Source organism: Lemur catta, chromosome 25 (genome assembly GCF_020740605.2).
Source record: "Lemur catta isolate mLemCat1 chromosome 25, mLemCat1.pri, whole genome shotgun sequence".
Taxonomy (NCBI): domain Eukaryota; kingdom Metazoa; phylum Chordata; class Mammalia; order Primates; family Lemuridae; genus Lemur; species Lemur catta.
The window spans coordinates 13,288,323-13,312,512 of NC_059152.1; the positions used below are offsets into that span (position 1 = coordinate 13,288,323).

Genomic DNA, 24,190 nt, shown 5'->3' on the forward strand with positions numbered 1-24,190 from the left:
AATAAGGAGAAAACCTGGTAGGAATTGAGCCTAATATACAGATATTATAGAAAAATAACTTTATTGCCCAAAGCAGGATTATATTTGTAAACAATAGTGTTTTATATTCATCAAAGTTCTTGTAAACAATTAAAAGGTAGGCTGTCTAATTTTAAGCTTATTAATGGCAATTAAACATTAACTGTGATATGCTTGAGGAAAAGCCTTAACAGCTATAAATTCATTTCATTTAACCTTATGTAGTATCTAAATCTGTTAAATCCTTATTGATATGTTTAACTGAATCCTGTAAAAAAATCTTTTGTTCTTTTATGTCAAACAAACAAAGTTTATCATGTGTTCTGATTGTGCAAGAAAGACATGCTCAGTGTTAAAATTTCAGACCAGTGCAGAAGGATAAAAAGAAAACAATCTGAAAATTTTAAAAAATCCTGGGATCTTACTTTTAATGTTTTGTTTGTAAAATTACTTCTTTAATAACATTTATCTTTTTTAGTGTTTGCTAATTTTATCATTTAATTAGGTCTTATTTCATTTCTATTTCTGCCTCTGATTGTATGTGTGAATAAATCAACTAAGTTTTCTTGTGATTAATAGACAGTAAAGTAACCAAAATGTTTATCAGGAGTCATTTATAAAAAATTGCCAATTCTTAAATATTATAATGAATTTTGCCTTCATTTTCTTTCTCAGCTTTGTTGTAGGCATCTATAGTTACAGTTTTATCACCATGGAAATGTTTTGAAAATTTGTTCATTATTTGCATCTCAACAAATGATTTATCTAATTGATGCTTATAAACTTATTCCATCATATTTTATAAATCATTTCATGGGCAGTGTTTAGGTTTTCACAAGGAGAATTAGTGAATTATCAATATCATTTTATCATTTTTATGCTCTAATGTACAAAAACAAACTATAAAATTCTACAAATATTTTTGTGTCAATTCTCATTAAATGTTATCTTAAATTTAACTTTCAGTCTGAAGATCTGATTATGTGTCGGTTGATGGTCCCAAACTTTTCGAACCAGACTGCGTATCTGTATAATGAAAGTGCTGTCTATGTGTGCTCCACAGGAACTGGGAAATTTTCTCTGCCCCAGGAGAAAATTATCTTTAATATACAAGGTATAGTAGCGGTTTTACAAAGCACGATTAATGAGCTCACTGGTCATTCTGAGTGGGTTTTGTTCTCTCTCTTTGTCTTTCATGAGTGTTGCTTCAAGCATGCTGCCTCTGAGGGTTACTGAGACGGTTAATACCACGCCTACAGCCCTGAAGCCACAACCCTCTGAAAACTCAAAAGGGTGGCAGAATTCCCAAACTGTTATATTTATGGGCAAAAAAGTAGTAACATTTATCCCAGGAGGTGAGGCGAAAAGGAAAGAACTGGCACTAAGAGAAGTAATTGCTTATTCCTAGTTAGTAAGAGTGACTACGCTGAGTTGATGCTCTTTAGTTTGTCGGACCCTTGAGTGAGAAGGGTCCCAGGTGCTTACTCATCCAGGAGGGGCTGGTCAGGACTGAAGAGAAGCCAGGCAGACACTTATCTGAAAGGGTTGGGCAGAGGACAGAATTTAGGTGAGGCAACAGGGTAGAGTCCAGGTTTTCTAGTCCCAGCACAAGAACTTTGGCAGTGGGCAAATAGGATGTCATTAAGGCACCGCGCAAGCTTAGAATTTTTTATCTCCATTGACTGACCTGGTAAGTAAAGACAGAATTGGGCAAAAGGACTCTACAGCATTGAGAAAGCTCTTATTCTGAGTTTTGCAGAATGAATAATTTTCTTTTTTGGCTTGCTGGACACCAGTCTCTTGTAAGGCTGGTTTTTATTGTCCTTAGCTAAACTTGCTTCTTGACATTTGATTCTAGGATTAAAAAGCTGAGTTTGAAGTAGGAATAATGTAAAGGAAAAAAAAATATGTTCTTAATATATCATCAAGATTTTCTGCTTAGGGTTATAGGTTTTAGAAGGCTTTTTTTTTGGTTATGAGGATTTTACTACATATTTTTCTTTCTTTTAGGAGATAGTATTTTAGGTGCTGGTTCCTGTGGTGGTGTTCCAATCATTTTTTCTAGAAACAGTGGACTAGTGTCTATTACTTCGAGGGAAAATGTGTCCATATTAGCAGAAGACCTGGAAGATTCCTTGGCATCTTCAGTTGCTGGACCAAACAATGAGGTGATGTGGTTCCACACAATTTTTAAATTTTTATATTTATCAGACTCATTTCACACAGTTTTTTTTTAAAAAGTTGGACAGTTTTAAAAGACATGAAAATGTTAGTTCTCCTTATCCCCTTTGTCCTCTTTCCCAGAAGCAGCTACTTTTAAGCCTTTAGCTATTTCTTCTGGTGTTTTCGTCTGTATTACTAAGTAATGTGCATATGTTGCAGTTTCCTGACTCATCAATTTTAGATATCTATTGATTTCCTACTATAGAAGATGAGATTTTGGGTTAACTTACACTCCTTCCTCTGCCTTTGTCATTCCAACATAAATTTTTTCATTATAAGGACAACGTGAGTATCGTTTATACTTTGCTGACCCAAGTAACATACTGATTATATTTTCTTTATTATACAACTTTGTGTGACTCTTGGAATGTATAATGACCTCATTCTATATTTGCTTACTTTCCTTTAGTATCTGACTTAATCTTCCCACACCCTTTAACAGTTCTATAAAATGCCTGTCAGTATAGTTTTTCCCGCAGTCAAATCGCAAGAACCTTGACATCTGCACAGCTGTCATCCTGGAGCTTCTCCTTTCCATTGTCACCAGATCCTCCTCAGGACAGAACCCCTGCACCACACACAGACCTGCCTCATCTCTTCTCAGCTCCGCCATTTGCTGTTCCTTCTTGTGGTTTCTGTCTTCCTGCGTTGTGGTTAGAATTATAGATGTTTCTGTGGAGCTTGTGTTTCTGTTTCTTCGTGAGAGGAATACTGGGGCAAACCCCATCAGTTTTCTTTATGTAATCTTGAAACCTGACATACCCTACCCATAAAATTTTTATCATTCTTTTACAGGAGACTAATACTGTTTGGAGTAATTTCCATTTGAATGATATATGAAATATGTAGACTACATCTATAACTCAAAATTAAAGTAATTTGGTACAGTTTCAACAGAAAGTATCTTTTTTTGTTTTGAGTCTTTTGTAATCATATAGTTATTGTAATGCTGGTAAACGTTCTGAAGTTACTTTACACTATTCCATTTCTTTAAAATTTTTCTAAATCCTTGTTTAAACTTGTAATCAATCATTATGCTTAGTAGTGTACATTGTGATGAATTGTGTAAGAGCAAACCTATAAAAAGTTTCTGTTGGCTATGATGAAATCCCCAAATAATTTTAATTACAGCATAATCTCTGAATTATCTGTACCTGTTTTAAAGAACTTTGATCATTTGGTACTGTTTGTAGTGTTTCAATAAGTATGTAAACAATTGGGGCTGGGCACAGTAGCTCATGCCTGTAATCCTAGCACTCTGGGAGGCCGAGGCGGGAGGATTGCTCGAGGTCAGGAGTTCGAGAACAGCCTGAGAAAGAGCAAGACCCCGTCTCTACTAAAAATAGAAAGAAATGATCTGGACAGCTAAAAATATATATAGAAAAAAAAAAATTAGCCAGGCATGGTGGCACATGCCTGTAGTCCCAGCTACTCAGGAGGCTGAGGCAGAAGGATCGGTTTAGCCCAGGGGTTTGAGGTTGCTGTGAGCTAGGCTGAAGCCACAGCACTCTAGTCTGGGCAACAGAGCAAGACTCTGTCTCAAAAAACAACAACAACAACAACAACAATTGGTGTAGACAGTACGGTAAACAGCTTGTGTGTATGTGCTATTGCTGTCACAGGGTGGGTCCAGGTTTTAGTTCAGTAATTAAGAATATTCAAATACCTTCACCTCTAAACTATGGTTTGTTGTTCTACAGAGTATGGTTTTTGAGACCACTACAAAGAATGAAACTATAGCACAGGAAGATAAAACCAAGTTGCTAAAAGCTGCTTTTCTGCAATACTGCAGGTATAATGAGTTTTTAAAATTATGGCTTATTTTATATAAGACAGTATATTTTACTGACATACACTACTAATTTGTTGACTGGTGGGAACAAGTTGGAGAAATGTTGCCACCAAGAGGAGAATGTGTTTCTGAGCTTTAGCACTTAAACAAGCTATTCTTCTGACCTTGGTAGCCATGGGAGGGTTCCAGCTAGCTGTGCTGGGAAAGTAGGCTTTAACATACCTTCTCCACTTTATGAAAAACAATGTACCATTAAAAACGGTGTTTGTGAAGACATACTGCAATGGTCTTTTGGTGTAATGTTAAGGCACAAATCAGTTGCACACAAAGGTTCATTAGCAGTACAAAAGAATTAGACTTGTCCTATTGGTTGGGTTTAGCTATATACAAAATCACCATAAAACTTAGTGCCTTATTTAATGTGGCTCATGATTCTGTAGTTTGGCTATTTGGAGTTGGGCTCAGGGGGCAGTTTTACTGGTCCCAGCTCGGCTCACTGACTGGTCAGCTACAGGCTGGCTGCTCTTGACTGGACTCACATTTCTGGGCCTTCGCTGACCAGCGCTCTCTCTGCTTCATGTGGCCTCTCGTCATCTAGTAGGTTGCCCTGGGCTTGTTCACATATTATAGGGCTCTAGAGTGGCAGGAGAGCCGCATCAGTGCACCAGTGCTCTTCAGGTCTCTGCTTGGGTGATGTTTGCTAGTGTGCTGTCGGCCAGAGCAAGTCACGGGGGCCAGCCGCAGTGGGAGCATGTTCAAGCAGATGTGCCTGTGGGCCGGGACTGATTACACCCGACACGCTCGCTGGTCTAATGCTCTTCTGGGTTGAAGGCTAATGCAGGTTTCAGTTTATCCTAGACATGTTTTCTGTATTCGATGTATTCTGGCACCTTCCTTAAAAGGTGTGGTAAATTCATATGTGCATAAACACTCAGGAAAATTGTGACCCAGTCCTAGTACTGCCCCTGGTTGGCTGTGGGAAAGTTTGGACAGATTGTTTAATGTTTCTGGTGTGTACTGTCTCTTCCTTTTCAAAGTGTTGAGCGGGGTAGAAGTTGGAATGGATGAAAGATCATTAGTTTATCTGTCAGATCTTTGTCTTGAAGAAATATGCTGAGTTTACTGCTTCCGTTTCCCCCGGTCCTCAGCGCATGATTCCATAGTCCCGCTCATAGTGGTGTCTGATGCGTGGTGGCTCCCTGACAGATGACAGATGCCAAAGTGCTTTTATAGTTTTCAAAGTCTGTGCCTCTTGATGGTCTGCTGAGCTTAGTTTCTTGTCCAGCAGGGGGCACCATTAGGCAAGTTTTTGTTTTTGTTTTAAATCATGTTCTTTGAGCCTTGTTCTTTTACAAGGTTCAATCTTACTAGAAAGATTTGGATTAAAAATACTGTGATTTTTATCTTGTATAAGTTTATCCTGTAATTGCAATTCTGTCAGATTTGTGGCATCTCAGAATGTACATGCCAATGCAGTGAGTCACCAGTCACTATATTAGTCTCCTGTGGCTACCATAACAGATGACCACAAACCGGGTAATTTGTCTTAAGTTACCAGCTTAATCCAGAGTAATTAAATTAATCTGATTTAAAACAACAGAAATTTATTCTCAGAGTTCTGGAGGCAAGAAGTCTGAAATCAAGGTATCCGCAGGGCCACGCTCCCGCTGAGGGCTCTGGGAAGAATCCTTCCCTGGCCCCTCCTGGTTTCTGGTAGTTGTGTCAGTCCTTGGCTTGCAGATGCATCCGTCCAGGTTCTGCCTCCGTCGTCACATGGCCTTGTCCCCACGCAGCTGTCTTCACATGGCCTTCCTACAAGGACACCAGTCATTGGATTTAGGGCCCACTCTAATCCTTCTCTTAATCTAACTAATTTTATCTGCAAAAATCTTATTTCTAAATAAGGTTAAATTCTGAGGCATTGGTTGGACATGAATTTGTGGGGGACATTAGTCAACCCAGTGTAGTCATTTTAAAATGTTTTACAAGAGAAGACTATGAGGCACAAGTAGGGACCGCTGACCGAAGTCCTGCGTGAGTGGTGACCTCAGGAGCAGTGTCACTGGCCCTCTAGCACAGCGGTACTAGACTCATCGTGCCCTGCCTGGGTGGGGCCTGTGGGTTTAACGAGTGATCATTACAAGCACAATTGTGCAGCCTTCAAAGCAGGATTTCTCAACCCTGTCAACGCTGACATTGAGGCCTGATAATTTTTTGTTGTGGAGGCTGTCTTGTTAGTTGTGGGCTGTTCAGGAGCATTGCTGGCCTCTTCCTACTGGATGTCAGTAACGCCGTTTCCCCCAACATGTGACCACCAAAGTTATCTTCAGACTTTGCCAAATGCCCCCCAAATGCGTGGATTTTGGTGTATGTGGAGGGTCCTGGAACCAGTCTCCCCAGTATACCAAGGCATGACTGTATTATAATAAAGATTATGTGAATGTGCAGTAAATCATAGCTCACTGCAGCCTTGAATTCTTGGGTTCAAGTGATCCCCCCACCTCAGCCTCCTCAGTAGCTGGGACTACAGGGATGTGCACCCAGGCTGGTCTCAAACTCAAGGGCTTCTTTTGCCTCGGCCTCCCAAAGTGCCAGGATTAGAGGCGTGGGCCACCACCCAGCCTTGCCTGTGCTTTAACTGGTTGCCCTGGAACTCCACAGTGGATGATCTCATCCTCTCCCTTGGCTTCAGTTCTGTCCTGAGATACAGGCTTGCTTGCCGACAGGCGTGGATATATGCTCTGTGTGCAGCTGTGTACCCCTCCCCAAATTCTCCCCAGCCTTGCTGGACCTCTTTTCCTGTTAGGAAGTTTTCCCTGCCCTTCTGGTCAGTGTGGTGTCCCTTCTGTGTGCTCCGTAGCCCTCTGTTCTTTCCTTGTCATACTGTTTATCACACATATGTGTCATTGCTTGCTTAATTATCTGATTCCTCATGACACTCTATACTTTGTGATGTCCAGGACTATTTTCTAATGTCTTTCTGTCATTCTGTGTCCAGTGCCTGGCATGTTGTATGTGTATGCTGAATTAACAAATACATGATAGTTTTCTCCCTTTCAATTAAATAAATTTTATTAAAAGTAACTTTATGCTAAAGCCTATAAATGGGATGGGCTTTAACTTCACAGTTAATTTTTTTTTGGTGAGTTTTGAAAACGTTTTGCCTCCCTTAATACTTTGTGTTTTCCAATTTTATTTCAGAAAAGATTTAGGTCATGCTCAAGTGATGGTTGACGAGCTGTTTTCCTCTCACTCTGATCTGGATTCTGATTCTGAACTGGACGGGGCTGTTATCCAAATCAGTGTAGACTTGGTGGATGACTACCCAGCCTCTGACCCACGGTGGGCTGAATCGGTCCCTGAGGGTAAACACACTTTGATTTTAATATTACGGAGTGATCTGTTTTGAGAATAATATTCTGGTTCTTTATTTAAAGCATCTCTCAAAGCGTATTTCTTTTGTTTCTCAATTTAATATCAATTCAATGTTTTTTAAAAGATTGTAACCTTCCTTGTAGTAGATTTTGAAAGGAGCTCAGAACAGACCTAGATAATAGAATAGAAACTGAGGGAATATTGGAGCAAATCCTAATTGTTCTATCTATGGCAGATTAATTAGCCCTGCTTAGCTTTCTCAGCTTTTTATTTCTAAAGGGAAACTGGTGGCATTTGGCACTTACTTGCCCCCAAATTAAATAACTTTGGCATAATCAGTGCATTTGGCTAATAGAAATTATCCATTTCCCTAAGAGCAGCAATGAGCAAATCTCAGTATGTAGGGGTAGGCACGTCATTTCCTCCTGCCTGCCCCAAGTGGCTGCCCTCTCACACTTCCACTTTGACATCAAGGGCACCCTTGTGGTTCCCAAGTGCCAGGGAACTGTCTCAAACATACATTTCTCTCCCTAACTATCCTTCCTAGCAAGTCTGCTAAGCTGCATTAGAGATTTAGGAAGAAGACATCAGTGCTTACCTCCTTTCTTTTGACTGTTTCTTTGGCACTGTCAAGCTTGAAATGATACAAATGATTAAGCTAATAATACATATTTTGAATAAATAAAATATGAATTGTATCAAACTCCCAAAATTTTCTTTTAAATTTTTAAAATTCCTGGGTAATGTTATAAATAATTTTATTGAAAGGTCATACTTTTCCTTTTATATGGATTTTCTTTTTATTTCAATATCAGTAACTATTGTAGAACCAGTGTATTATATGTTTAAGTTTTGTTCTGTGTTTTCACAGAAGCACCTGGATTCAGCAATACGTCACTGATTATTCTTCACCAGCTAGAAGACAAGATGAAAGCCCATTCTTTCCTTATGGACTTTATTCACCAAGTAAGAGTCCAGGTTGCTGAGCAGGGATGATGGCTGGGACATGTCTGCTCTGACTCTTGTCAACTCTCTCCAGCACAGTGGGAAATCCTTCTTTATTCTGAGGTGTTTTGTTGGGTGGGACATAACTAATGTTTTCCATTTTCTGTGCTGATTTAAAAGTAAATAATTTCAGGGCTGTGTGAAGACCTATTACTCCAGTTATAAAAAGCAGGATTTCATTCAGATTTCCTGTGTCTACTTGTGTAAAAACTTAAGTTTTCATGAGTTGATTTTGTACTATTCCAGAGACAGTGAAGAATATTAAGATGATGACAGATTTTTAATTTTGAAGTGCCATTAGAATCAAATCTTCATTTCAAGTATTCTTTTCCTTTTTTGTAAACAGGTATCCTCATATATATTGAGCCTAAATTGTAAAATGTTTTTGCTGCTGGATAGAGTTATTACATAAATTTGCCCATCCTTTCATCAACAAATAGTGGCTCCCAGGCATATTACATATCCAAATCAATGAAATTTTTTATTAATTCCTGTTTTTGATTAATTTTTTTGAACGCATTGATGCCTCCATGTTAAGGAGACTCTAGTCAGTACTATCCAGTGGAACTTTCTGTGATGAGGGGAATGTTCTGTGTCTGTTTTCCATATGATTGCCACCAGCCATGTGCAGCCACTGAACAGCTGAAATGTGACGAGTGCAACCAAAGAACTAAATTGTTTTAAAATTTAATTTTAATTAACCACTATGGATAGGGGCTATCTTATTGGACAGTGAAGCTCTAGATGATTCCAGAAGTGACTTGATTGTTCCTAATCCCACATTGTGCTTCAGTTTTAATGCATGTTTTGGCTTCATTCTACTCTTTTTTTTGTCTTGGCAAGAAAACTTCATTGAGTCCTTTTTTTAGTATTTTAAGTAGTGAGCTATGGATTAATGGGGGAAAAATACAGCATTTCTTCCTGATGTAATTGTTTGATTAGCCAAGTGTATCAGTTAACCATTTTATCACAAACCACCCCAAAACGTGGCGTCTTAAAACAGTTCTGTGTGCTAGCCAGGCAATTTTTCAATTGGTTTCACCTGGGATCCCTCCTTGACCTGCATTTAAGATGTGCTCAGCTGAAAGTTCCACATGCCTAGCTCGCCTCTCTGGCAGTCGGTGCTGTCAGCAGGGGCCCCAGGGGTCTCCTCCACTTAGTCTCTCATCCTCCTTTAGGCTGTGCTGGCTTCTTGTGGTCTCAGGGCAGCATCACAAGGAGATAAGCATAGAAGCTGTAGTCTTAAGGGTTCATTTCAGATGTCACATAATGTTATTTCCACCAAAGTGACCTTGGTTAAAGCAAGTCACAAGGCCAGCCTGGATGAAAGGGATCGAAGAATTGATTCTACCTCTTGATGGGAGGAGTGGCAAAGTCATGCATATTGTAAACGAGTGTGCATCCCGGGCTGGGAGGAACCTGTGGCCCTGCGCTGACATGTGCACTGAATGCACACAGATTTATCAGAGACCAGAAAGCCCTGAGAACATGAGCACCGTGGCATCTCTTGGCCCAGCCTCCCGGGCCTGAGAGATCTTAATGAAGCCTCACAGCTGCTAGTAGCCGTGTCTGTTGCAAGGCAATGTCTAGCTCTGAAAATCCCATTCTGGGTAGGCCTTTTACATTTCCATTTCCTTTAATATTCAGAGCTTATTACTAATCAGGAAGAATTTATGTTAATCATCGGGAAGAATGTGTAACAAGATACTTAAACGGAAATATTTCTCAGGGTCTCTTTTTTTTTTTTTGAGACAGAGTCTCACTCTGTTGCCCGGGCTACAGTGCCGTGGCGTCAGCCTAGCTCACAGCAACCCTCACACTCCTGGGCTCAAGCGATCCTCCTGCGTCAGCCTCCCCTGTAGCTGGGACTACAGGCATGCACCACCATGCTGGGCTAATTTTTTTTTTATACATATATAATTTTAGTTGTTCAGCTAATTTCTTTCTATTTTTAGTAAAGACAGGGTCTCACTCTTGCTCAGGCTGGTCTGGAACTCCTGAGCTCAAACGATCCGCCCACCTCAGCTTCCCAGAGAGCTAGGATTGCAGGCGTGAGCCACCGGGCCCAGCCTGGAAATATTTCTGAATATAGTGCTTTGCTTCTCCTCAAGCCAAACTTGGGATCAATAAGGCCCTATCCTCATTTTTGAAGAGAGTGGGAAGTAATATCAGTGCCTCAGAATACCTTTGCCTCTGGCTTTGTGGTGTGGGGGAAGCCTGTGTCTCATGCATTGTTTGAAGAAGCAGAGTTAATGTGATCATCGTCATTGTGTGACCAGAGTGATTTTAGTCTAGAACTGTTGCTTCCCTGGCAGGGCCACCATACCGTAGCAGTGGAGAGCAGGCGGTTGAGATGGCCTTGCATAAAAACTGTACTTAAAATGTTTTTGACCAGCCTGAGCAAGAGCAAGACCCCCGTCTCTACTAAAAAAATAGAAAGAAATTATATGGACAACTAAAACTATATAGAAAAAATGAGCCGGGCATGGTAGCACATGCCTGTAGTCCCAGCTACTAGGGAGGCTGAGGCAGGAGGATCGCTTGAGCCTAGGAGTTTGAGGTTGCTGTGAGCGAGGCAGATGCCTCGGCACTCTAGCCCAGGAGACAGAGTGAGACTCTGTCTCAAAAAATATATATATATGTATTTTTGAGGGAACCAGCAAGTGAATTCAAATCAGGGAAGACCGTGTAACTCTTATCTTTAAATAATCAGGTGAGCAGGCTGACTGAATTAAAATAGTGATTTGGCGAAATATTCCAGTCATTAAAAATAATGACTATCTAAATGTGTTATAAAAAATAAGATACTATAAAATAAAACAAGGTACAGAACAGTATCCATATTATGACCCCTTTTTTTTCCTAGCGTGTAAATACCGTAAAAGCTTAGATAAAATGATTGATATAAAAATCAAATCACTTATTAATGGAAGGGAATTATGCTTAAAATGTGAAAAACATTTTCATTATGTATGTCTCTTGCGTCTTTCTAGTTCAGATTTTTACAATGTTGTATCAAATGAGAAAGCTTAGAAAAACTGCTAGAACTGCCTAATACCTCCAGAGCTTTAGGATTCTGGTAATTAGTTTTTGAAGACAGAGACTGCTTAGTTTTTAGTTTTCAAAAGGTTGAGATCTAGGGGAGTTAATTGATACAGATAGAAAAGAGAGGTGTGACCATTTGATAGCCATGAACAATAGTTTGGGAAACATGATAGAGACAACAGTAGTGGACAGAAGCTCTGGATGACACTCATCTACGAACAGAAATAGCTACACTTGCTTACAGGTGTTCATGGCCCCAGCTGAAGTGTGTTGGTGTGTTAGAAACAGCCAGAATGAGAGATAGCTGGAGCCACTAGCTGGGGGGAAGCTAAGGCGGTGCCTCTGTGCTCGGTGTGCTTCTGGTGGAAATATGACTGTGGCATTTTGTGTGTTGCCATAAATGCTTCCTAAGAATATGTTTGCTTTCTGCAAGGTTGGCTTATTTGAACGTCTAGGCACTTTTCCAGTCAGAGGGCTGCCGATGGCAACCCGGCTGTTGCTCCGCGAGCATGCTGAAAAGCTGTCAGCCGCCATCGTTCTCAAGAACCACCACTCCCGGCTTTCTGACCTGGTGAACACAGCAATATTGATTGCTCTGAATAAAAGGGAGTGCGAAATCCCGTCCAACTTGACTCCTGCAGATGTCTTTTTCAGAGAGGTAAGATGGGTCCTCTTTCACGTGGCTCTGCAGATCTGTGCCATTCACTCATTTACTGATCACACTCTAGGCAGGAAGGACAGTGAGATCTCACTGAAATTTTAAACTGGACTCCATATTTTCTGCATAAAGGAGCACTCAAAAGTACTCATTTATTGCTTACCCTGTAAAGTAGAGCTTGCAAAGTTGACCAAAAGTGCTTCCGTGGGCTGTATGTTTTCTTTTGTCTCCAGATCTGCTCTTGTCTGTGCCACAGGAACGTCACCTTCCCTGGTGGGCTCTCTTCCCTCCGGCTTTCTGTTGGGTTTGACAAATGTTTTTCTACATTTGGATCAAAGGGCAAAGCATACTTGTCAACTCAGCATATGTACCCTTTCTAGTTAACTGAACAATAGGGAAGGGCCTGGAAATTATCCTATGTTATGTATTAATATTTTGTATTTTGTACTCATCTGGATATATAATACAGGAATAGTACTTCAGGAATATGTTACAGCAAACTAAAAATGTGATTGGCTGGCTCTTCAAAAGAATGTTCTATATGAAAAATGTATCTATTTCTCATGATATTTACTGTCCTCAGCTTCCTTTGAGGGTAATTCTAAAGGTCCTCCCACATGGCATAACCGTAACGAAAAGGGAGGGCTGGAAAGAGGGCATACACGAATACAATGAAAATATCAGTAATTTTTCTTTCTCTTTGCCTGTGTTTTCGCTTGTGGGTAGCAAATTACATTGTTAAAGTGTATTAGCATTTTAAGAGAACTGGGTAATTCAAATCTATCTCTTGGTTGGTGGGCCATATAAGGAGATTTTTGCTTGGGCAGCCCTGAATAAAAGTAAAATAATATAGAATCTGCTTGGAGGTCTACCCTCTACCTTGCCTCAGGCTCCAGTTTTGGAAGGCCTGGTACCTCCTAGAGCTCTGGGAAAGAAGAGCTAGCTGTGTAAGGAACAGACTGTTGGCACAGCATATGACCAATATTGGAAACCACTGAATCAGTACACAATAAGAGCATTTATCAAGGCTTTGGGCATTTTAATTGCTTTTATATTATTTTCTGCCTTTCATATCATACATGCTTTCATTATATTTTTCATGTTAGCAATATACAGAATTCTTACACTTAATCTTACAAATTAAATATGCTGAAGGTTTCTTGCTTGGGCTGTTAGGATGTTTTTGGCTAACGTCAGAAATACATGCAAGGTTTGCAAGAAAGTGATTTTGTTTGGGCCGTGTTTTCTGTGCCTCTGTGTCTTGTTCCTTCAGCTAGCGGGCTCCTTGAGGGCAACAAATCTGATTTCTCTTTCTTATCTCTGAGTGTCCAGTGCTGTGCAAACTCTAATAAAGGGGGAAAGTTTAAACTGCAGACTGAAACTAGGAACAGGAATTTCAGTCCCTAGGAATATTTTTGCACTGTTATCTCCATGTGTTAATTAATGACAAAAAAATGGAAGAGTTACAAGTTATGTATTTAGTTCATTATTTTCTTACATTGTTTACTGCTATTCTACAACCATCTATGTCTAAAGAAGAGGAATTGCTTATAGAAAGAAATCAGCAAGTTTATTTGTTTGGGTCATTATTTTAATGCATTAGTTCATTATTTGGAGTCTTACATTGTAAAGTGACATCATTGGTAACCTATGCTATATAAAGGTTGCACTGAGCACTAATAGCTATAATAGACAAATATTTCAGTTGCTTGTTTAAACAAAAAATCTATTTGGTAGCAATCCAGAATTTGCATATTTATAAGACTTAGTTATTTAGGCATTGTAATTTTTAAAGGGTAGGAGATTCTTAACTTTTATTGGTTTTTAAATTTATTTTTACCATCAGCTATGAATAAATTTTCTTCTATCTAATTATCTGAGGATATGATTTAATGAGTAAAACCCATTGAGTCGTTTTAGTTGTTACCTACTGCCATAATTCTTGCTGTCAGTAGTTGACGTCTGTATACCCTCTCAGGTGTCCCAAGTAGATACCATCTGTGAGTGTCTACTGGAGCATGAGGAGCAAGTCCTGAGGGATACACCATTGGATTCCGTTGAATGGGCTGAGGTGGTGATCAATGTGAACAATATTCTCAAGGTACAGAAATGTGAAGATTTCAGCAAATCAAAGCACAGAGCGTGTATGGAGTGAAAGTGGTTTCCACATTCCTACTCTGTATTGCCAGTAATTTATCAGGCTCTGGACATTTGTTAATTCCAAAAGTTAGAAAAATATCAGTCATATTATTAATCAGTTAATGAATATTTTGAATATTTGGTGCATATTAATAAGTTTGTATAATCCTGAGTTTCTGTTTGATAGAATAAACTTTTTATTTCGGGAGGAACGTTTATATCATTGCAAATGTATTAGTGTTAATGTAACTGTCAAAATAGTTCTCACTTCTTTTTTTTTTAATTACTAAAAACTTGGCTACTTAATAGTAATGACTAAAATGTTCCATTTAACTTCAGCCAATGGACTTTATAGTAATGGTTTTCCTACTTTGGTTACCATAATTTTCTAACATTGAAGTTAAATTATAGAGTAAAACAAATTTCAAAGCAGAAAGAACCAAAAGTAATCCTACAGGCTTGTGCTGAGTATTTTTTCCTATTCATAGACTTAGACGTTCCAAACTGTCTTCAGAAATGCTGTGATCCATCACTTCGTGCATATAACACGTTTCATTTTTTTCCAGGATATGCTGCAGGCTGCTAGTCATTATCGCCAAAATAGAAACTCCTTGTATAGAAGAGAACCAGTAGAAAAAGAACCTGAGTATGTTCCTTGGACAGGTGATATACTCATTTATTAATGGTTGTTCAAAACATATTTCTAATGACCCATCATTTTTGGAAGCTGTGTTACTCTTTCAGTGTAGGTTTGTAAGTGAAATGAAAAATAAGTGCCATCTCCAAAATGAACAGTTCTTGTCACAATCACTTTATTACTTTGGGCTTATTTATAGAACTCCCTATAATTTGTTTATCTAACTGGCACTTATGCATTTACTAGGTTTTAGCACAAACAGTTATTCATAGAAGCAGGTCCTGGCCCTAGAGGTATGGACTATTTTGTGTTGCCTTACTTAATACAAGAAAGTAAGTAGAGTAGCACTGAAGGAATTTAGAGGGAAGAAGAACCATGTTTACCTGGCTTTGCTGAGGAAATCTCCTTAGAGAAGGTGGGGTTTGAGCAGAGCATAGACAGGTATTACCTGAACCTGTTTGATTTATTTTCCCAGCATCGGTGAAATGACATAATTTTTAGGCAGTGGGTTTTCCGCCTAGCCATCATAGAGCCCTTACTTAACCATGTTATTTTGTGTGATTTCACAGCAACGAGTGGTCCTGCTGGCATCCGAACGGTAATAGTACGCCAGCATGAGATTGTCCTGAAGACAGTTTATCCACAGGCAGACAGCAACCTCCGAAACATCCTGACAGAGCAGCTGGTAACACTGATCGATTGCTTCCTGGATAGTTATGTTTCTCAGCTCAACTCCTTGGACAGGTCCAATGATCAGGAAAGATTTATCAGTCTGGACGAGGAGTACGCACAAAAGAGATCAGAACTCTTATCTCCTCTTCGTAAGTGCATGATATTTGGTGAAGGCCATGGGTCTTGAAATTTGCAGAACGAATGAAGGGGTCAAATGGCTAATGAACTGTATTCAGTGTAGTAGCGTTAATCCAACTGTAACCAAGAACTGAAAGCAAAGCAAATATGTACAGCTTTCTGTGTTTTTATTCAACCTTTTTGTCAGTACTTAACCAAGTACAAGTATGATAGACAGTACTGAAGATGATTAAAAAATGCATGAACAACATATGAGTATTGCCTTCAGAGAGCCCAGCATCTCAGACCTTCACACGAATAGCTAGGTGCAAAGCAGAGCCTGGAGAGGGTCGGCCAAGGGTACAGATGAGATCGCGTGGCTGTTCAGCCAACGACACGCTACGTTCCAGGCCAGGGTTAGGAGGAGCTTGCTTTGCTCAGACTTGAAGGAAAGAAACAGTGTTTGGGGAGGCAGTGATGACACAAGGAACTGAATTTGTATCTTTAACGAGTTAAGGTGGATTGTGAAACTGACTGCCAGTAACCAGGAAGGTTTCCATTCCCTTAATGATTCTTAGTAGGAATGAAGGTAAAATTTCCAGTAATATTTTTTATTACATATTTTAAGTTTTGCTAACAGGATTTTTCCCCATCTGTTCTCATTTCCACAGTCACACTAGGCCAGTATCAGTTGGCTGCTTCTTTAGCAGAGAAATACTGTGACTTTGATATCTTGGTACAAATGTGTGAGCAGACAGACAACCAGAGCAGACTCCAGCGCTACATGACCCAGTTTGCTGACCAGGTGACGTGGGTGGGGTATGTGGCCAGTGGGCCCTGCTGTAAGGCTTTGCTGCTTCAAATCTGTAATCAGGGCTTTTGGAATATGACACGATCTTTTTGTAGTTAACTGTGATGAGAAGATACTAATTTGTATGTTATGTTTCCTTGTCAGTTTTGGCAAACAGTTCTTTAAATGCTATTAAAAGATTCTTGGACCTATGGAAAACATGTTAAAACTTTCATTTCTGTCCTTTTATTTTTTAGTTACAGTAAAAGTACTTAGGTAGATGGATATTGGTAAAGTTTTAAAAATTTAAACAGAAGATATTTGGGAGTATAGGATACTACTTTCAGAGACCTTAGATTTATATATGCCTAATATTCCTGTTTTCTTTGCGTGTGACATCATGCTTCCTATTTTTAAAAAAGTTCCCGTTATGACACTGTCTAGGTGGATTTAAGTTGTTTGTTAAATCCAGTTTATTCAGTCAGTTGATTGCTATGTAGAAGCTTAATTTTTTCTTACTATAAAAGTGATATATAAAATTCAGAAAACTACTATAAATAAAAAAGATAAAAATCACTCATAATTCTACCACCCAGAGAGAACTCTCTTAAACATTTGGTTTATGTTCTTCCACTCTTTCTATTCTATGTATTATAAGTGGACATGTTTTATCAACTGCTTTTTTCACTTAATACATAGCAAACATTTGTCCATATCATTAAATATTCTACAGCAGCATTTTTAATATCATAGTATTTCATTAACAGGGTGTGACTTATTTTATTTGATCAATGCCCATTGTTGGACATGAATTTTCTAGTATTTTACAGTAGTGCTAAAGTATTGGTGCAGTATTGTACTGATTTTGATTTTTTCATTCCTTTTATAGATTCCAGTTCTCTGTTTGACATTTTCCACCCATTTTTGGTTTTTTTCTTTAATACGTTTAACAGTTATTTCAGAGTCTTTTGTGATAAATCTAAAATCTATTCATTCTTGGGTCTGTTTCTGTTCCCTGCTTTTTACATTGCTTGAACCATATTTTTCTGCTTCTTATTTCTGATAATTAGTGTATTTTAGACGTGATACACAAAAGAACCATAAAGATGGAAATTGATGTTATTTTTTCTTTGGGAGGGTTTTCGTCTTTCTCTTTTAGGCAATTTAGGTGAGAGGCAGATGACTGTTTGTCAGGAATAGAAGTGGGCCAGGCCTTGGTCTCAGCTTTTATTATATTCATTTCATTTCTGGTTTCAAAAGTCTTTTGGGGAGACTCTTATTTTCATAGTTTTCATAGCAGGATCCCCGTTTTAGTGGAAGTGCCTCTTAACCACTGGAACTATAGGACGTTTTTGTCTTCCTTTCCCAGCTCAGCCAGCACTGAGCAAACGCCCTGGGAGAAAGCTGGCTGGGTGTTTGGACCTTTCTAGGTTCCGATTTATCGTGCCAACCCAGGTGGCCAGCTGGCAGAATTCTAGCCCTGAGCCTCTCATTCTGGAATGTTCTAGTCCTGGTGGTCCAGGGGAACTTTCAGTGATAATGGAAATGATGTTGATATACAGTGTGTCCAAAATGGGAGCCACATGTGGCTATTGAGCACTTGAAATGTGGCTAGCGTGCCTGAGGAACTGACTTTTTAATTTTAATTTATTTTCTTAAATTTAAGTTTAAACAGCTATGTGTGGCCATTGGCTATCACATTGGCCAGCACACATCTGGGTTCTGCCGTTAACTACCTTGGTCATCCTGAGCAGGGTACTCTTCTGAATCTGAATTTACTTATTTGTCAAATTAGTGATCCTACAATACAGGAAATGATTGTTTAAGATAGGATTTCTATTTTAGAGGCCTATTATATTATCAGAAATGGTATTTTTAAAACTATGTCATTAAATATTAATGGATTCTTGGCTCTATCATTTGTAGAATTTTTCAGACTTTCTCTTCCGTTGGTATCTAGAGAAGGGAAAGCGAGGCAAATTGCTCTCTCAGCCCATTTCTCACCATGGACAGTTGGCGAATTTTTTGCAAGCTCATGAACATCTCAGTTGGTTACATGAAATTAATAGCCAAGAATTAGAAAAGGTAAGAAGGATTCAGTTATATGGAGCAGATGAATGCAATTTATTTAGGTAATTTTAATTAGTTTAATTTTTAGTAATTAAAGTACTACTGATAGCCATAGACCTGACAAGGGGGGTTACAGTACAAAATATATAAGGAACGCAGCTCAATAGCTGATTAAAAAATGGGCAAAAGACCCAAAGAGACAGACATACAAATGGCCAACAAGTACATGAAAAAAATGCTGAACATCACTGATCAACAGAGAAATGCAAATTAAAACCATAATGAAATATCATCTTACACCTGTTAGAATGGCTGTTATCAGAAAGATGAAACATAACATGTTGGAGAGCCTATGGAGAAAAGGGAACCCTGGTACACTGTTGATGGGAATGTAAATTAGTACAGCCATATGGCAAACTATGTGTAGGTTCCTCAGAAAATTAAAAATAGCATTATCATATGATCCAGCAATCCCACTTCGGGTATGTGTCCAAAGGATTTGAAATCAGTGTGTCAAAGAGATAATCTGCACTCCCATGTTCATCGCAGTGCTATTCACAACAAACAAGTTGTGGAATGAACCTATGTGTCCATCAATATGAATGGACAAAGAAAATGTGGTGTATATATAATATACAATAGAATAATATTCAGTTTTTTAAAAGAAGGAAATTCTGTCCTTTGCAACAACGTGGATGAAGCTGGAAGACATTATACCAAGTGAAAATAAGAAAGGCACATATAAAGACAAATGCCACATCACCTCACTTACACGTTGACTCTAAAGCAATTGAACTCACAGAAGCAGAGAGTAGAATGGTGGTTAGCAGAGACTGGAAGGTGCGGGGAATGGAGAAATGTTGGTCAAAGGGTACAAAGTTTCGGTTAGACGGGAGGACATTTTTTGAGATATATTGCACAACATGGTGACTAAAGTTAATAATAGTGTATTATATATTTCAGAATAGCTAAGAGTAAATTTCAAATGTTTTCATCACAAAAAATGATAAGTGAGGTGGTGGGCATGTTAATTAGCTTGATTAATTACTGCACATTGCATATGTTATAACATCACTTTGTGCCCATAAATATATATAATTATAATTTGTCAATTTACAACGAAAAAATGTGAAATTTTTTATAAAACACTAATAGATTTAAAATGTATACTTCTTATTCTCTCACATAATTTACTTAAAGCATTCTTCTTGGTTTATGATGGTATTGCCATTATTTCTAATATCAAAAAATGTATAGTCCATTGTGATTTGACTATTATATTAAAATCACAAAAATTTTGCTAACGTATATATAATGGTCATTGGCCTCTTTTGGTAATGAGTATGTTCTTATAATACAAATATATTATGAGTAAAAGCAGCACACTAATTTTAAAGTTTATTCTTGATAGCATGTTCTGTTGAATCTGCAATTGTTTTAGAGCAGATGTTTTGTACATGTCTCTTTTCCCAATAATTAGTGTGAGTGGTTGATATTTTGGTGTGTAATTATACTCGGTGTATGGCAGTGATCAGTTTTTAGGTTTGCTAACTATCAACTTGTCTTTGGATGGCTTAGGGGGAAAAAACAATTTGGAGTGTATTAATACTTACCCTTTATTTCAGCTTGAATTGGTACCCGAGATCTTATGGTTTTCATATTTTGTTATAGGCTCATGCAACACTTCTGGGTTTAGCAAACATGGAAACTCGTTACTTTGCAAAGAAAAAAACCCTTCTTGGCTTGAGTAAATTGGCTGCATTAGCTTCAGACTTTTCAGAGGATGTACTGCAAGAAAAAATTGAAGGTAAAAGAAGGAATTTGATTAAGAAGATATACAATTTAGTCATGCTGTCAATTAATTCTTATGATGTGTTCTTATCAGTTGACAGGATCTGTTAAAAACAGGACCTTTCTCTACTTTAGGAGGAATACTTTTATCAATGTTCGTGTATTTATTTATTTATTCTCAACAACTGAACAGAGAAATTAATGTTCATTTATAGTTACTTATATACTTGGAATTCTTTTTTTTTTTTGAGAGAGAAAGATTATTTGTATTTTAAATAAGAATTCCTAAAGAATACATTCGAATGATTTTGAACTCAGAACTCTGGTTATACCCTTAGAGATACATATTCTAAGGGCAAAAGAACACAAAGAAACCTTGACCTTTGCACAATGGGTTTTTTGTAGGTAGTGGCATTGGTGCAGAAATTCTGAAACTATTTTGTGTATGTTGTAGTTTGAGAAAATGATTAAATATAGTACAGTCAGCCTCCATAGCCACAGGTTCCACATCTGCAGGTTCAGCCAACCACAGATTGAATTATTTGGGGGGAAAAAACAGCACAACAAAAAATAATAATATAACAATAAGAATAATGCAAATTTAAAAATCAGTACAATAACTATTTATATTATATTAGGTATTACAAGTGATGCAGAGATGATTTAAAGTATATGTGAGGATGTGTGTGTTATTTGCAAATACTACATCATTTTATAGAAGGGACTTGAGTATTTTGGTATCTTTGGGGATCCTGGAATCAATCACTTGTGGATACCAAGGGACCCTGTTATTATTTTTGAGAGCCAAGGAAGAGGGAGATACAAATATAGAAAGAAGGTGAGAAAGAACTCTGCATTATTTTATTTGAATTGGAGATATCAGATTTGGAGATATTGGAGATATCAGAATCTGATTTTTTTTTTAAATGTATTTTCTTGTTTGAGGCGATGAATATACTACTTACCCTGGTATGATCATTACACAATGTATACACATATTGAAACATCACATTGTACCCCATAAATATATTTAGGCTCTTTCTACTGAAAGAGCCTAAAAGCAATGACACCCTGGTAGCATGAGTATACCTAGTTCCATATTTTGGTTTCTAACTATTAATACCATTTTCCAATAAAAGGAAATGAGGACATATTGAAGAAAATCATTTTGGAGAGCCTTACTGGGCCAGAAAACAAGGTTAATATAGAGATGTCAAAAGAACACAAGAGCCTTGAGTAGCTCCCACTAGCCAAGTTTGGGGATAATTCAAACATCAAAAAGAATGATAGTAAAGGATTATGCTATATAGTTTATAAAAGAAAAATCCATGAATCCACAATGATACCCAAAAGAGGTCAGTAAAATGCTTCTGTAGAGAAGAATGCAAAGTAATAAGTGTAAAAAGAGTGATAGAAGTCATCAAAGGATGCTGAAACCACTGAATTTAGGGGTTGGGAGAACAGGATATTCCCATGTTTTCAGAGTATCAGCACACAGATCTAATACACCATCACTGACAAAAATCAAACCCACACTGTGTACGTCGTGAAGGGATGTAACATGGCAGTAAATAGCGTCACCTGTGTCATCGCCAAAAATGGTCAAGCTAAATCTAATCACAAGGGAACAATCAGATACATCCTGATGGTGGGACATTTTACAATACCGTCAGCCTGAACACCTCAAAATTTTAATAACATGAAAGTTACGAAAAGGCAGGAGGTTGTTTTAGGTAAAGGAACCTAAAAGATAGGACACGTAATAAAATGCAGTGTGAGTTTCTTGATTGAATCCTGGATCACCCCCAAAATAACCAGAACAACTAGGATGAATATTTTGGGGACAACTAGGAAAATTTGGAATACTTAATATTAGGTGATAGTACTGTATTGATGTTAAATTCCATAGGCCTGATAATGATCTTGTGGTTAAATATCCTTGTTCTTAGGAGATACATGCTGAGTATTTAGAAATGAAATATGATGTCTTCAGCTTTCATGTGATTAGGAAAAAGAATACCCAGAGAGAGAAAGAGAGAGAGAAAAGAAGAGAGAAAGCAAAGGGGCCAGAATGTTAACAGCAAGTGACTCTAAATGGAGGCTATACGGTGCACATTGTATTCTTGAAAATTTTCTGTAGGTTTGGAATTTTTCAAAATAAAAATTGGAGGGGGAAATCTCAACTATATGGTCAGGGGTGAAGTATATGCAAATATGGATATTTGGTTGCATGAGATTCCAGCCCCTGGGATCTGGGTTCAAATCATATAGTCCTGTCACTTTTTTTCCCTTTGAGGGAGTGGTTATAATGGAAAGAATCTGGAATTCAAATATTTCCTCCAGAACTTAGTAACTTTGTGGCCTTGCTTAGTAGATTTATCTTCCTGAACCTCAGTTTCTTCATCTATGATACAGGTAGTTGTAAGGGTCGAGGACAGTATGTTGTCAGAGAAAAATGGCTTTTGCATGTTAAGTGCTCAATACTTTTATTATTGAAATTATTTTTTACTACTCAGGAGAATCTTCTTCAACCTTTTTTATTTTTTTGCACTAGTAGTCCCTATTGTGGAGAAAGTGCGTTTATGTTCATTGTGTAGCCTGGCTGATAGTCTGAAAGGGGAGCCATATTTTAGCTTGGCCACCAGAGACAACAGATCGTGTTAATTGAAATATTTTAACACAGGACTTTCTTATTTCTTGTTTTATCCTCCCACATATTGGAACTCCGGTCATTGTTTTTCAATTGATTACTTCTTAGCCTTTGTTTTCTTAACACAATGGGAATATTTTAAGGTTTTGGTAATTTCCTACAGACTGTTATCACAATGTATCTAATGATAGGGAGTAAAATAGGCTTTTTAAAAATAACTTTCCTGGCTGTATTACTAATTCCTTATTTGGGACTGCAAACTAATGCAACCTCTGTGGAAAGCAGTATGGAGATAGCTCAAAGAGCTACAAGTAGAACTACCATTTGATCCAGCAGTCCCATTACTGTGCATCTACCCAAAAGAACAAAAGACATTCTATAAAAAAGACATCTGCACTAGAATGTTTATAGCAGCACAATTCACAATTGCAAAGATGTGGAAACAACCAGTCAATACCTGAGTGGATTAATAGCATGTAGTATATGTGTACCATGGAGTTCTACTCAGCCACAAAAAACTATGGTGATCTAGCACCTCTTGTATTATCCTGGATAGAGCTAGAGCCCATTCTACTAAGTGAAGTACCACAAGGATGGAAAAACAAGCACCACATGGACCCACCATCAAATTGGTATTAACTGATCAACATGTAAGTGCACATATAGCAGTAACATTCATTGGGTGTCGGGTAGGAAGGAGGACATGGGTATATATGCACCTAATCAGTGCAGTGCACACCATCTGGGGGATGGACACGCTTGAAGCTCTGACATGGGTGGGACAAAGGCAATATACGTAACCTAAACATTTGTACCCCTGTAATATGCTGAAATAAGAAAACTTTAAAAAAAATTCCTTATGGAAAATGTATAAATTATAGAAAAAAAACCTCACAATAAAAAAGTAAGTTGTTTGTAATCCCACCTCCCCAGAGATAGCTACTGTTACCATTTTATAAATATCCTCTCAAGTCTGTTTTTCTAAGTATGGAAATACACAGAAATGTTCCATTTAATTTTTCCAAAATTGGGATCATGTGGAACGCTGCCAGGATTTGAATAAAAATATCTGTGCTTTGGCCACTCAGTTTTGCTGTGACTGCTGTGTTTATGAGGACACATAGCAATTTTCACCCTTTTTCCTACAACCTAGCACATTCTCCTGGGCAGAGCCAGGTCATAGGCCGCAGCCTGGAGAGTTGATGGCA

The 24,190-nt window shown here is 38.1% G+C and overlaps 1 protein-coding gene across 3 annotated transcripts in view; it reads left to right on the forward strand.

The window, feature by feature from the left end:
- The window catches only part of NUP133 (nucleoporin 133), a 49,282-nt gene that overhangs the window by 12,782 nt on the left and 12,310 nt on the right, over positions 1-24,190 (forward strand). Inside the window, exons 10-21 of one of the 3 annotated variants that reach the window (XM_045537043.1) lie at positions 985-1,132; positions 2,029-2,186; positions 3,942-4,033; positions 7,235-7,398; positions 8,280-8,374; positions 11,892-12,116; positions 14,095-14,217; positions 14,822-14,918; positions 15,462-15,713; positions 16,353-16,486; positions 18,398-18,556; positions 20,213-20,348. In XM_045537043.1, coding sequence (XP_045392999.1) covers positions 985-1,132; positions 2,029-2,186; positions 3,942-4,033; positions 7,235-7,398; positions 8,280-8,374; positions 11,892-12,116; positions 14,095-14,217; positions 14,822-14,918; positions 15,462-15,713; positions 16,353-16,486; positions 18,398-18,556; positions 20,213-20,348 — 1,783 coding nt within the window. Of the gene's footprint in view, positions 1-984; positions 1,133-2,028; positions 2,187-3,941; positions 4,034-7,234; positions 7,399-8,279; positions 8,375-11,891; positions 12,117-14,094; positions 14,218-14,821; positions 14,919-15,461; positions 15,714-16,352; positions 16,487-18,397; positions 18,557-20,212; positions 20,349-24,190 lie in introns of those variants that run through there. The other 2 variants (XM_045537045.1, XM_045537046.1) reach the window with 2 other exon arrangements.